This window comes from Aotus nancymaae, unplaced genomic scaffold, assembly GCF_030222135.1.
Source record: "Aotus nancymaae isolate 86718 unplaced genomic scaffold, 86718_ANA_hifiasm-v0.15.2.pri h1tg000040l, whole genome shotgun sequence".
In the NCBI taxonomy this organism is placed as follows: Eukaryota; Metazoa; Chordata; class Mammalia; order Primates; family Aotidae; genus Aotus; species Aotus nancymaae.
In genome coordinates this window covers 62254727-62269538 of record NW_026988454.1, presented here as the reverse complement: position 1 = coordinate 62269538, position 14812 = coordinate 62254727, and the positions used below count along the sequence as shown (strand labels likewise).

Below are 14812 nucleotides of genomic sequence, written 5' to 3'. Positions count from 1 at the left end.
ATTGGATGCGGGTGCTTTATGAGGATTTGTACTCCAAAAACTTTTAAAAAAAATTGCACGTTGGTAAATATTGAGTGTTTTCGAGTAAAATTTAACAGTATGTATTTAGTGCCCTTATTGCGGAAATTTCTTAAATGTAAGTAAGTCCGCCATTTTGAATTGTTTCATGTAACACTGAATGAAATCTTAGGTGCCTGTGTTTCCTTGAGTTCCCTTCAGTTCTTTGTGGATTTGTTTTCATACTTAGGTTTTTAAGGTTGCCAAGTATTATTACTGTTCATGGACCTGAATAATCCACTGAAGATTTTTATACATAATATTGTTAATGCAAGGGAAAAATAAATTGTGCTCGTGTTCTATTGTAGTTTTTTATTTCTCTATCACAAATATTGTGGAAGTGAAAAATACATCTGACAACTAGTATTAGAATGAATTTAAAACGTTTTACAACATTGCTGAAAAGATATAACTTAAGGTGATTTTTAATCAAGAAAATCTTAATGTTTCATTTTTTAGTGCAGGTCATTACCATATTTACTTAGATAATAATGCAAAAGTGCTTTTTAAAAAAGCACATTTTTACGTCCAACAATAAGTACAAAACATCACAGTTTTATGAAAGTTTTCAGGGAAATTTTAAAAGTTAAGGATGAATTCTTGGAAATATATGCCAATTTGTATTTCAAAAATATAAAATTTGTTATGAAATTTATGCCTTTTTTTCTTCTGCTGTGGATTTGTATAGATTTTATAGAGGAGTTGTATGATAAATTAACAAAGGGAATGTAATAATCAGAATTCTATTTTCAATAATACACCCTTGTCCATCTTGTGGAAAGTTCTGTTCTTGCTTCTCAAATTATTTATCTTTGCATGTATGAAATACAGCAATCCAGTGTGTCTAATTTCCTACAGAGCTTTAGAAATGAAACTGACACAAGGCCTCTTCTAGCACTTAGTGGGGAAAGGGCTATATTACCAATGAATAAAAAGTTTTATTTGACTTTTCCATTTTGCAAGTGGGATCAGCTAATCTTTGCTTGACAGTATAAGGTCATAAAAATTTAAGTAATTGAATTGGTTTGTAAAGCATATTGGTTTTTGTTAACTCCTTATAGGTGCGTCTCAATTAATAGATCTGGAACCAAATGATTCAATGATTATATTCTCATTAATCCTTGTCAGACTGTATGGTGTCTTATTATATATGTTCTCTGCTAGACTTCTTTCAGAAACAGTAAGAAGTTTATTGTGAAATTAGTCAAGATTTAAATTTAAAAATCTAGGTTGTGAGGCACGATATGGTCAGTCTTTGCGAGGGAAGCAAAAATCGAGATTTAAAATAGTAGTGCTCAAAGTTAGTCTTCAGAATAACTTATTTTTAGTATGTTGCACATGTAAATTCCAAAATACAGTGAATTTAAGATTAGTTGGTTTTTTTTTCCTGTTTACTCTGAGGAAAGAGAAGATTTAACAGATCTTACCTGCCCGAAAGTTTGATAATGCTTGGTGTCTGATATGGTAACATTTTTAGAGATTTGTGATACACTAATGTCATAATTTACAAATCATGATTAAAGGAAAAAATAAGTTATTAAATAAAACATGTAAGAATAACAGTCTTCAGGTGTGAGACTGATGTCTCTTTAAAAATAATTGAAGTGCTAGGCACAGCTACTAAATTTGGGGACTATTAGTAAGTTCAGGTCAGGAAATGATCTATAAACATTTATCTTAATCCAAAATTGAGTTGATTTAAAAAAGAAACATGGGGATACAGAGATTAATCAACTTAGAAGTAATTAAATTATTGATAGGATAGTGGTGTTACAAGGACAACCGAAATGTTTTATTATTTGGTATTTTTCAGTAGAATCTAATTTTAAAACTCATATACTCAGTTTTCTTGTTTAAGTGCTTTTGAACCTGTACCTTGTTTTCTTGCCTTTTAAAGGGACTATATTTTCTTTACAAATAACTACTGTTTTTGATGAACTACAAAGTAAGGAATTTCTAGCTTGCCAAGAAGAACAATGGAAAGTCTTTACATTCAGATACTTAAGGTTGATTTGTATGAATAAGTCTTGGAATATATGAAATGCAGAATCTTACTGTTTTGAGAAACTTGCCCACCATGTACTTGTATACATGTACATTATTGTGTTGGATTTCTCTGACACAATGATGCTTGACAAAGTCGCTGGCCACAGTGCTGAATCAAGACAGCCATATTGGTCACTGCTAAATCTGACTGAAAACTGTACAGTACATGGAAATTGTGTAGGGGTTCAAATAGCGTCATGACCATAGGAAATATATGCGTATATATTTCATAAATATTTTTATTTTTTTGCTTTTCACTTAGTTGAATTGGAATCATCAGAAATTTTGATAGAGAAATGTTATCCCTAAAGTATATTAATTTAGTGTGTAGATTGATTTTGAATAATATCAGTAAAATCAATAGGATCAATGATAGAGGTTTTCTGTTTCTTTGAAAGCTGCCACTTGCAAATAATGACAAGATTTTTAAAACCAGTTTAAGCAACTACTGATTTAACTCAGAAACTACAATTTTTGTTGACACTACTGTAAGGTAGAGTATGAACTTGATATTTGCCATTTTTGATTTAGGTTCATATTTTGGCATTATCAAAACCAACATCAAAATATGTGATTATCAAACTTATCAAATTAGAAATCATTCGGGAAATAAATTCCATTTAAAAACATTAAATAATTTTTAAAATAAGAATATAAATTTTGAAATTATGATGATATTGACCTGACATTTTGGGGAAATTTTCTATTGTTTGAAACAGGACAAAAACCAGGCTTTCATTGCTTAAAATATTACTGTGCTCTATATTATATGAAATGAGTACTAGTATGAAACCATTGTAGAAATTACCTGAAAAGGAATGTTGTAATCCATTTACCATATCAGTAAAAAGTACTATTTTAAGCATAGAACTTTTACATGATTCTTCTAAAAATAGAATGGATTGATATGCAGGATCATCAAATTAAGGGTCAAAGGTGACAAATCAGGACAAAGGGCATGAAGCTCATTTTCAAGCAATCAGTTTCTAGTTTTTTCTTAGCAGAACAAAAGCTTAATTATATGGAAAAAAAGGACTTAATGTTGAATGGCCAGTTCTAATGGTGGAAAAACATGTTTACAATTTTCTAGATATTTTCAGATCAGTATTACTTTTACAGACTTATTTGGAAAGGCAAGAACTGAAATACTATGTTTATGTTTTTTGGACATTTTTCTATGCATCATTTGTTCAGACTCTACAAAATCATTTTAACTAAAATGTTCTAGACTTTATAGGTCAAAAAAACAGACATTTTGTGGATTGAACGTTTTAGAAAAAATATGTAAATTATGTTCTATCTTTTGTATTAGTCTGTTATAATCACTTCTGCTAGTTAAAATCCTATTATTTTTATTTGGTGTTACATTTATTACATCAGTAGGTCACCCAGTGTTGTAAGGATGAGTAACTTGCAAAGTATCTCTTTCTCTTTATTAAAATGTTTATTGAAAATATTTAGAATACACTAGAAGTTCTCAGTTGTTAATCTCTGGTGATGACATAAATTTTGAACCATTAATAATGTTGTATATTAAAACTTAAAATGTATGTCAAATAAAATTTTCTTGTTATTATCGTAATTAGATAGAAGTGTTCAGTTTTACCGGAATCATTTTTGTTTACTATATCAAAAAGCCACTTTAAAGTTTTGTCTTAAAGTTACGATGGGCCTTTAAAATATATGTGATTACCTTTTTTAAGACAGGAATTTTGCCATTATTTTGATCTTTTGATCTGAAACCACTAGTGCTTTCTTTTACATTTCTTTACTGTGATCTAACAATGAGCTGTGAGCATGATTACATAAAACTATTATTTCTTATGTTGGAAGATACAAACACATTAGCAAAACTACCTGTGCTGTGGCTCAACTGTTACAACTTTTTAAGCTAAAGAATTGTGTTTACCAACTCATCTGGTGCCATAATACTGCCTTTAAACAATTTTGAAAATATGCCAGTTGTCTTAAATTATTACTCATTTGTTTTTATTTTCCAAAATAAATTTGTTAACAATATTTGAAGAGAGTGATAGAGCTGTCCATATCTTATATGAAACTAATAAAACTTCTATTTGTTAAAATGGTTTAGAAAGTTAAATTTATCTCCATGATTCAGCAATGTCACAAATACTACCTTCTGATTTAAGGTTGAGTGTTTCATGTGATATATTATAAATTAAATGATATACTTTATAAAAAAAATGAAATATAAAAAGAGTGCAGCTTTTCTTTGTAATATAAAATTTTCTGTTCTCTCAATAATTTAAAAAATATTTCACCAAATGTAAAGCTTCTTGTTTTCAAATTCTAATAACCTAATATTTTTAAGCTATGGAAAGTCATATGTAACTATTTCTCTTACTTTTAAATAGATTGTTCTGTTTAGATTTTCTATTCCTGTGTATCACTGAGGGTTCATGAGCAACATCTATGATTAAAGTAGGATGTTCAGTTACATTGCAAAATAATTTATCCTGATTTTACTGAGGCAGCATTTGAATTTAGTCTATTGACTAATTGCAAAAATGATTACAGTACGGTTGATAGATATTAAATGTTTGTTAAGAGGACAGTGTAAGAAAATGCTTTCATAAAGTACTCACATTCACTTCAGTGTTGAACTTCCACATTTAATATTTTATTTGTTGTGTGTATATGTTATATTTTAAGTTATAGTCAATTTATATCAATATTGTGCTTTAGGTTTTACTGTAGTGTTAGTGTAATATTAATATATTTGCTATATGATTTTAAGTAGTGTTATTTTAAAACATTTTCTCCAGCTAGGAAAGAAAAATCTATGCTGCCTTCCAAAGAATGTAGTTCAGTGATAGTTGAGACGTACTACAGATTAGTTTTTCTTTAAACCATAAAGTGAATATTTATTATAGTAAGTTAGAATGTGCTTTACACTTACATTATTTTAGAAAATACTGACTGTAACAGAAACAAAAAATTATCTTATTTTTTAAAATGTTGAAAAATTCTGGAGATGAGAATAAGTAATGAAATAATTTTTCTTATTATGGTGAATACTATTCTTGATTGTGATATCATTTTTGTAACTTAAAGTAACTTTTGCATTTTTTAGTATTAAAAATAAGAGTTAACGTGATGTGAATTGAAGTAAAATTCTGAGTAATGTGAAATGTCGTAGTATTTTATTTTTATTGGTCCCTTCATTCTGTAAGCTTCAAACAGCTTGGCAATTTTTTATTTTTATTTTTTGAGACAGAGTCTCACTGTGTAACCCAGGCTGGAGTGCAATGACCGGATCTCAGCTCACTGCAACCTCTGTCTCCCGGATTCAAGCAATTCTCCTGCTTCAGCCTCCCAGGTAGCTGGGATTACAGGCATGCACGACCACGCCTGGCTGATTTTTGTATTTTTAGTAGAGATGGGTTTCACCATGTTGGCCAGGCGTCAGGCTGGTCTCAAACTCCTGACCTCAAGTGATCCACTGGCCTTGGCCTCCCAAAGTGATGGGATTACAGGCGTGAGCCACCACACTGGCTGGCAATTTTTAAATGAATTACAATATATAATTCATAATAGCAATCATTTTCCTTTACTTTTAGTTACAACAGTGGATTTTAACAATGAACGATATATAATGTATTTGAGAAGAATATTGTTATATGTTTTAATAGGAAGTATGACTTTAAGAATGTTTGTGTTGGATACTGTTAATAATTTAGTCACTCCTATAGCAGTAAATCATATTTAAAATAAAATAATTGGAATTATTTTGTATATATGCATTTTATATTTGTAATATATGTATATTATATTTGTAAGAGATTGTCTATCCAATTATTTTTTATGAAAAGGTGGTTTAACAGAACATTTTGTGTACAGGTCTATTTTTTTTTTTTAATAAAAGGCAGCCTAGGAATAATCAACCCAGGTACAGGAATTCCTTGTCATTGGTTCAAAAATTATGATGGACACAAAATAATGTCAGAATTATGATAATAAACTCAATATGCACAATCTCTCTAATCACAGAACATAGAGTTCAGTTGGGAGAGAGAATATTTTCATGGAGTGTTATAATAAACTACAGTGTATACTATTACATGGTGGAGACGTTGTATTCAGTATGGAACAGTATGAAAAAGAGCTCTAAGTAGAAATCTAAATGGTGAACAGAGATTATTCTAGTGTAGGAGCAGAGAAGTGTATTTTGGGATTTTACAGGTTTAGGTTTTTGTTTTCTAAGAAAACGTAATGAACTCTATTAAATAAAATATTTTACCAAAAATTTTTCAATATAAATACTTGTATAAAATGTGAGTGGCTATTTTTGGAGTATTCATGCATTTGAAGAATTATTTAACTCCTGATATTTCATTTCAAAAAACAGTCACCTAGAATAAGAATATAAACATTTAAAATTATAAATATTTTACAGCTTATACCTGTCTCATTCCTATCATAGTTGTTCAGTAAGTATTGGATGGATACATAATAATATCTGTCTTTAAACTTAATTCTATTTTTTGTACTCTTGTTTTTGAACAATTTTAAACCATTAACATCAGTGAAGTACAATAATTGTGAAATAATTTCATGTTACTTTTCCTTTGAAGCAGACATTATTAAAACTAGTATAACCAAGAACATCATATGTAAGTTTGAATAGTAAAAAATCTGAACATTATTATCAAATTGGCTTTTTAAAAAAAACTCCAAAAGCTTATAGTTAGAGCTCTTGAATTAAATGGTATTATTTAGCTAACTTTCTTACATTATTTGATTTTGACTTTATTAAACCTACTATTTGTGATAATTTGTCCAAATTATTTGCAAAAGTTTTTTTACAAACCTTATCTATTGTGTTTACACATCTTTAAAACATGTTGGCTTGAATTCTTCTGTAAATATAAGCAGGTAGGATTAAGAATAGGCTGTGGACTATTAGAATAGAAAGGCATAAGCTACAATTGTACTGAAATATTTATGTACAATAATTAAATATAGGCCAGATGTGCAAAATAAAACTTGATACAGGATCAATTTAAAGGAAAGCTCTATTTCAGTAAGTGTCTATAATGAATTTTATTAAAGTTAGGATCTGTCATTATCTTGTATCTTTTGGTTGTAAGCACAGGATAACTGAAAGATTGAATGTCCAGAGGTTCACATGCCTTTTGTTCACATTCTTCCTCTATTTTCAAATTTAATTCTGAGATTGTCATCCTTTATGAAAAGAACCTTGGGTCACCATTCAGTAGAACTCTGCACTTAGAAAATTCTCCATTTCCTTTTGAGAAGAAAATTAGATTGCAACTTAAAGAATTTGCACAGAATGGCTTTTGTGTGTGTGTATGTGTGTGTGTGTGTGAGAGAGAGAGAGAGTTGATATAGTAGATATGGTGTGTAAAACTTGGTTAAGGAAAGACAATTCTGGGTGTAGCAGGTGAGTGTATGCATGTTCACACCAATCTGTTTTATAAACCTTAATAACTCTGACTCAAGGATAAAAACAATAATTTAGTAGTCATCAGGAGTTCCTCTTCCAGTCACTATACTTCATTACTATGTGGCCTCTTTATTGCAAGTTTTATTGTGTTGTGGCATCTGCCAATGGATATATTAGAAACATCAATATGTACTCATGTTTAAAAAATGACACCTGTTTGCTTTTTAAACAAACATTAACCCATTTAAAAATACGGGTTAATGCATACTAGATACTTTCAAATATACTTAATGATTAAGTGTATTACCATTAATGTAATTTTTCATTCACTTGACTAACAGCTGCAATATCAGTTTTATAGTACCATCATTAGATTCTCATGATTTATCTTCTAAAATGTATCTGAAGAGAATAGTCAAATAAATTGGTTCTTCGAGAAACATGATATTCTATGTTAAGTAGATTTTAACTGTGCTTGGAAAAACTACTGTTTTTAAATTACAGTGTAAAATTAAATATTAAAATTTAAACTGCGTTGTTCATGAAATTGAGATGTTTTGACTACATCTTAATGGTCTTAAATGTTCTTTAAACCAGTGTCCTCTAGTAGAAATACAAGGCAAGTATATGCCAATTGGTTATCTAATTTTGCCAGGTGAGTCTTAAACTGTAAAAAAAAACTTTACAGATCTTTTCACAGAGTCAGAACCTGGGCATTTTATTGCTTTCTAATGGCCATTAGGATGAAGAAGAGGCAATTTAATAGGTAATTAATGTAGTACTGACTTGAGCTCTCTGATTTTAGGTTCTTCAGAAGAGGATGAAGCCATTCAAGCAGGTTTCACCAGCCCCAGCCCCAGGTCAGTCTTTTTTGTTTTGTTTTTTTTTAATATTTTGTTTAATTAATGTTTTAAAAGATCAAGGTCACTAGAGGCATATGAGAACTTGACAGCCCTCAGGAATTCTTCATCCTTTCTACTTTGGCAAGATGGGTACCAAGTCCTCCTATACTCCATCCTGATCTCTCCATCTGAAAAACTGATATTCTCACAAAATTACGTGGATGACCTCTTCTAATTAACTCCTTTCCCCCACCGCCACTTTTAGCAGTATTGAATTTTATGATTCCTTTTTCTGTAACTTAAGCAACATAGATAATAGATATTTAAATGTTTATGGAGATGAATGAAAAGTATTCATGGCTTGTTTTTTTTTTGTAACTCCCAAAGTAAAATAGGTACTAACAGATACCTGCTGAACTAAATTAAAAATGAAGACATGGTGCTGTTTTAAAATGATTTTATGATAACATAAATAGGACAATATAATACATTAGACATTTTGAGGAAATTTTTCTTATCCAGGAAGTTCTGTGTTGCTTTTCATGAACATATATCAGAATTTGCTCCTCATTTTCATGCTGCAAAACTGAGTCATTTGAACTTTAATATTTTAAAACTAGACTTTTGACATACTCTCTTATATTACTAAAATTAACTTAAAAGTTATAGCACTATCTTTTAAGTAACAATCTTGTTTGATAATAATTTATTACTCTGGCTTGACTAGTACCACTTCGAAGACACACATAGGAGCTGTGATATTGCAAAGTATATGACTATTAATAATAACTACAAGTAAAATTATGTTATTCTGTTATTAAACTTATCAAATATAGGATTGTGGGTAGCAAGAGGAAACCAGTAAGGATCAAAAAGTTTAACAAGGAAACCATGACAGGTATTTCCATTTGAGAAACTGCTTTTTTTTTTAGAGTGAATCTTGACGTAGAGATGATGCTCTACTGAATATCATGAAAAAAGCAATTCTCTAAAGTTGCTATAAATGTTTTAGTATACCAACTAGTTTCCTTTTATTATTGTTTTCTTTTCATTATTTTTAAAAAATTTTTCTCCTTATTATCAACTGTGATTTTTCGTTGGAGCCAGTCCAGAGACCTTTTTCTTTTTGTTGGGAAATAATGTTAACACCAATGTGTTAAGTGACTGCAATAAAGTTTCATGTCTGTATTTCCTTGTGATTATAAAGGGGATCGAGGGAAAAGGTATCACTTTCACCAGAAGAATGGTTGTTTCTAGAGATTACATTTTAGGCTAAAAGACTTTGAATATCCACTGGTCCAGTTTCCTCACTATACGGATGAAGAAACTGAGTCCCAGAGAAGTTATTGGCCCAAGGCAACAGGTTGGTAAATAGGAACAGAATTTTGGCCTCCCATTTTCTAGCTGATGCTTTTTCTCCACAAATTTGCTTCTCACACAGGCATCTTTAAAGCCTGAAGATTTCTTTTCACTTGTCTCATCTTTTACCCTGCTACTACTCTTCTTTCCTTTTTCATTGTGAATATACTTGCCCTCTCTCCCCAAATAAACCCAAAGGGTAAATATTGAAATACCAGGGAGACAGTCCACATTCTCATTTCAGTTGATTATTTCTTTTGATGAAATAGAACTTTAAAGAATACTTTTATTCATTGCTTTGAGGAAGGAAGAAAGAATAGTATATTAACATTATTTAGTGTTTCTACACAGACTCATGTTATTTAATGCAAAAAGATCTTTAAATTAGGAAACATACATGCTCAAGTAGTACAGTTGAAAAATACTTTCATTTTGCAACTAAAACATGAAGCTTCCTTTTGTGCTATTCTAGGCAAAGTAATGTAAAACTTAGTACTAAATGAGTTTTCTAACCTGTTACTGTTCTAATTAGTCATTTAAGAAAGTATTTGTTGAGCACAGTTTGGAAAATATTTTTCCTTCTTATTGGGAGAGAAGTACGTTAATATAATAGGATTTTTGCTATTCCAGGTTTTTAAAAAGATGTTTCTACAGCTATAATGTACAATTTTTTTGAAAAGTTAAAAAATACTTTCTACGGAATGTTAGTCTTAAAACAATGCTCCTTTTCTGAATTTTGTTCTAAATATTTTGCTGAAATGTAACTGACCAAAAAGAAGGAAGCATTTGCAAATTTTGAAATATAAAGGCAAATTTTGAAATATAGAAATATAAAGGCAGTTTGTCTGGAAAAACTTAAAATTTATGCTAATCCGTTTCTGTATTTCCATAATTTTACTTAATTATTCTGGGGAAAGTGTGTGAAGGTATTTAAGGAAAGTCTTAAGAGATTTTTTTTTTTTTACCTCTGTGTACATATTCTAAAATTGGACCAATTTTGTGAAGCCGGAGCATTTTACCTCCAGACAAGGAAATTAAACGAGAATGGAATTTTGCTTTTTGGAAACAAAAGCAAAGTGACCATATCTATATTCTGAAGTGCCTCTGCTGCAAGACCCACGCACCCAGTCCGGTACGCCTTGCATTTGACTCCATGTGGTAGGAATGTCAAGATAAGTTTCCACCAAGTGGTTTACAAAAACGCGGTGGAAGGAATCCGGACAGTTTGCCCGACGGGTGGGTCGGCGGCTTTCAGGCGGGAGAGATCTTGCCTGGGGCCGAGAGAGAGATCCCGAAAATCGCGTCCAGCCTCTTCCCGCCACGTTTTTTCTTGATCCTCCGAAGGCCCGGGGCAACGTTTGCCTTCGCGGCTTCCCGAAAGGACGGCGCCGGGGTTGCTGGAAGACAGCTCCGTTTTAGGCATGGCCTGGGGGGGGTGGAGGTGGTCATTTTCTTGGGTACGGACTGCACTTAGCTTTTGAGATTCTGGCATCTCATAAAAGGGACCAAATTATAAATGATACACATCTGGAAATTCAGTAAAAATACTAGGTTGTGCATAGCGTTTTTGCCATAGTGGTGAAGGCAGGAGTTCCTTTTGTTTGGTGTTCTTGGGGACAAGATGACAAATGTAAAAGTCCCTTAGTGAGAAATCACCAGCCTTCTCTGGATCGACCCCACTTTGAGAGAGTAGATGGTAAGGTGATGAATAAAGGGAAAAGTGACTGAGGAGAGAAAGGTGAGAGGAAGCTGCGGAGGTAGGAGGTGGAGGGAAAGCGCAGATCTGCTGGCGCGGGGTCCGGGGTCTCAGGTCTTGGGCAGCCTGGGGAGCGACCTGCCTGGAGAGGAGGGTTGCGATGGCAGCGCTGGGCTACAGACCCCGCCTTATTTGCGGGGAGGAGAGGACGGGTGGAGTCACTTGCCGCATTGCCACAGCCCCTCCTCCTAGTTTTAAGAAGAACCGAAGCATTGTTTCAGCTTTAACCGAAGTCACTCATTCCTTGTAGTTGAAAACAACGACGACGGTGGGCTCTGGCACCTCTTTCGGCTCCTTGTATTGTACTGTTGGAGGAAAAAAAGTCTAGGAAAATGTGTACCTCGTGTTTTAAATGGGGAAGATTGTGATAGCCAACCAGGCATATGATAGGTTGTTTCCTTGCTTTTAACCCCCAGTGCATTGACGACTCTTTGTAGCTACTTGAACTCATTTTAAAGACATTTTGAAAGAACTATGATAAGTCAAGCTATAAAGTATTTGGCTTTTGCAGAATAAAACACGGGTTTTGAGTCAAACAGGTCTTTCAGGCACTAAAAACAAGTAGGAAATGAGAAAAAAATTAAAACCAGAAGACTTCAGGAAAGTGACAAATTGGAAAGCATTCTAGGAGACTCATAGGACGATTTTATGTGAAAGAAGCACTCTAGGAGCTTAAGAGCTTATGGGCAGTTTATATTATAAAAGGGTCTTAGGCTCAAAAGTTTTGCGGGAAGGCACAGAAAAGACATTGCCATATTCTTGAATTGGTGAGTGATTATTTTGTGTTTGTCAATGTTTCTCCTTCTTTTACTTCTCTCCCTTTCCAACTTCCTTGCTTTCTTCTTCCTTCTCCCTCTACCCTTCCCTCGCCTCTTCTCTTCCCCTTTCTTTTACCCTCCCCCAAGGTATGTAAATGCATTTGTCTTAAATTCTTCGTGAATGAATTTTAGAGGATTTTTCAGGGTTCCCAGTTGGAAAAAGCCTTCTACACAACTTGAAAGGCTGATGTCCCTCTCAGGAAATGAATGAGTCGATAACCTCTGACACCAGTGACCACTCCAGTGAACCTTACCTTAATTCCACTAATACTGGAGGCCCCCAATTAGGCAAGACTGTGAATCTCATAACTATACAGTGTGGTTCAGTTATGGTATGCCACACTTTTCATCCACATGTTAATAAATTTGAATTTCATCAAATTTAACAATGAACAGAGATTCTGAATCTACCTACCTATTATGATTCTGGTTTTATAATGATTAAACTGTTTTCTAATTAAAAACAAACTTAAAGTGTTATTTACCATAAATATTTTACAAAGCCAAACTATACTGCCCTGTGAATTTTGTGATTATTACTTTTATGTAAATAATATCACTTCACCTCAATTTACATGAACATTTTCTGAGATTTTTTTCTCTAATACCAGATGTTGATTTTTTAAAGTGATTCTTTAAAATATAAAAAAACACATAAATTACTTTTTCGATTTCATGTTGTCACTAGCTTAGCCTGTAATGCCATCATTGAGATTACTTTCTTGTAAGTCAGTGTGATCAGTATAATAGAAATAATTTCTACCATCAAAATAATGCCTAGTAAATGTTTTGTTAGTAAATAATCTTTTCAGAGCTTTGAGCTTTTGTTACATTTTCAAAATCATTGGACTTTTACACCTTTTCTTTTCTCTCTAACAGCTGGCACAGGGTTGGTTATGCCTCCAAAAAAAAATGAAATGAGAAAGCTAGCCCCTTTTCCTGAGAAATAACAAAAGGAATAACAGACCCAAAAAAAAAATCTTTCCAAATTGATTAGTTTTGATTAAACCTTTTATCACAAACAGCTGAAAATAACTTCTATTTTTATATACATCCACTTTCCAATCTGAACCAATTAAATTTATATTTAGTTGTTTAATATGGGGAGGGAGTATAAATAGGTGTATGCAGCTTTTTCCATAGCTCTTCGATTCATAATCCCTACATTTTAGCTTGTGTGAAACAGTGTTGTAGTGTGGACGTGTTTGGAGAGACTGGGAGGGGGATTGCTGGCATGGTGGGGGGAGGGTCAACTGAGTAGCTTTGTCGAAGGAAGTGGTATCTGAACAGTTAGTTGCTTGGTAAACTGCTCGTTTAAGAAAATTGGGGGTGGGGTAGGAAAGTCTGGTGGTACGTTTTAAGGTTTTAAAATAGGTGATACTTCATATTTTAAAGGAAATAAAGCATTTTTAGTTAATCTATAACATTTATTGTAGTATTCGATAAGGGTGGTGATACTGTTGCCAGCATCTTGTAGTCGATCGTTTGAATGAGTTTGAAAGGTAAAGGGTAAGCATTTTGAAACTGGGGGTCAGTAGAAGAAGGACAGTAGGAGCTTCATCCGTTATTACATTTTCATTTATTTAACTCTTTTAGCCACTGGTAGTGGACTTTTAAAATGTCAGAGTACAACTCGATATGATACGAATTTACCTTTTTTCTCCCACTTGTCCTTTCTCCACCCCACCCCCTGCCCGCGCCGGCTTTTTTCTCTCCCACTTCTTTCTCTGGCTCTGCTGCCGCCTATCCTGGCCGCTCCTCTTCACCTCCCCTGCCTGGTGATCCCCTCCCCCTCCTGCCCTATGTCCTCCGGCTCTTGGGGAACAATCGCCACTGATTGAGGTTCACTCTATGTTAGGCTGGAAAACTGGGCTGTTATTTAGGAAGTCATTAATCACATCTCCTCCCCCGGAAAGAGACGGCAGAGAAACCTGTGAAGTACAATTCCTTACCAACCCCCTCTAAAATTTTCAAAAATGGTTTACCTAAACACAATTTGACTATATGAAGGTGATAACGATTTTTCTAGTAGGATTTTATTTTAAATTTGAAACAATTTCGGGCATAATCAGGTAATTATGTGCCTCTGCGTTTTCCTAGGTGTATGTTTTCATTATCTAAAGTTTCTTGGGTATGTAATTAGGTTTAATTAGATCTTTTAAAAATTATGTATTTTCCTCTAAGAATTGCATTAAATATGAAATTAGCGTTCCAAGCAGGTTTACAGCCATGGAATAGCTGAATTCTTAAGAGGAAAAAAAGCGTTAACATCGGTTGTTTTATTTAAACGACCACCCCTCCCACCATGATTTTATTTAGTCAGGCTTGTGTGTAAGGCACGCGTGTGCACATATATGACTGTGCCTTTTTTTTTTCTAAATTTATGATTCACAAGGACCCTCCATTGTGTTTAGGTAGAAGCACGAAATCAGCATTCTGATTTATCCTAAAGAAGCGTTCCAAAATGTCTTTAAGATAACATGTTTTGAGTTTTTCCTGTTCATTC

At 32.8% G+C, this 14812-nt stretch overlaps 1 protein-coding gene across 1 annotated transcript in view; it reads left to right on the top strand.

The window, feature by feature from the left end:
• Positions 1-8341: 8341 nt before the first annotated feature.
• LIN28B (lin-28 homolog B) overlaps positions 8342-14812 on the top strand; it is a 98409-nt gene continuing 91938 nt past the window's right edge. The window contains exon 1 of the mRNA XM_064360407.1: positions 8342-8391. Coding sequence (XP_064216477.1) covers positions 8352-8391 — 40 coding nt within the window. The 5' untranslated portion in view covers positions 8342-8351. The remainder of the gene's footprint in view (positions 8392-14812) is intronic.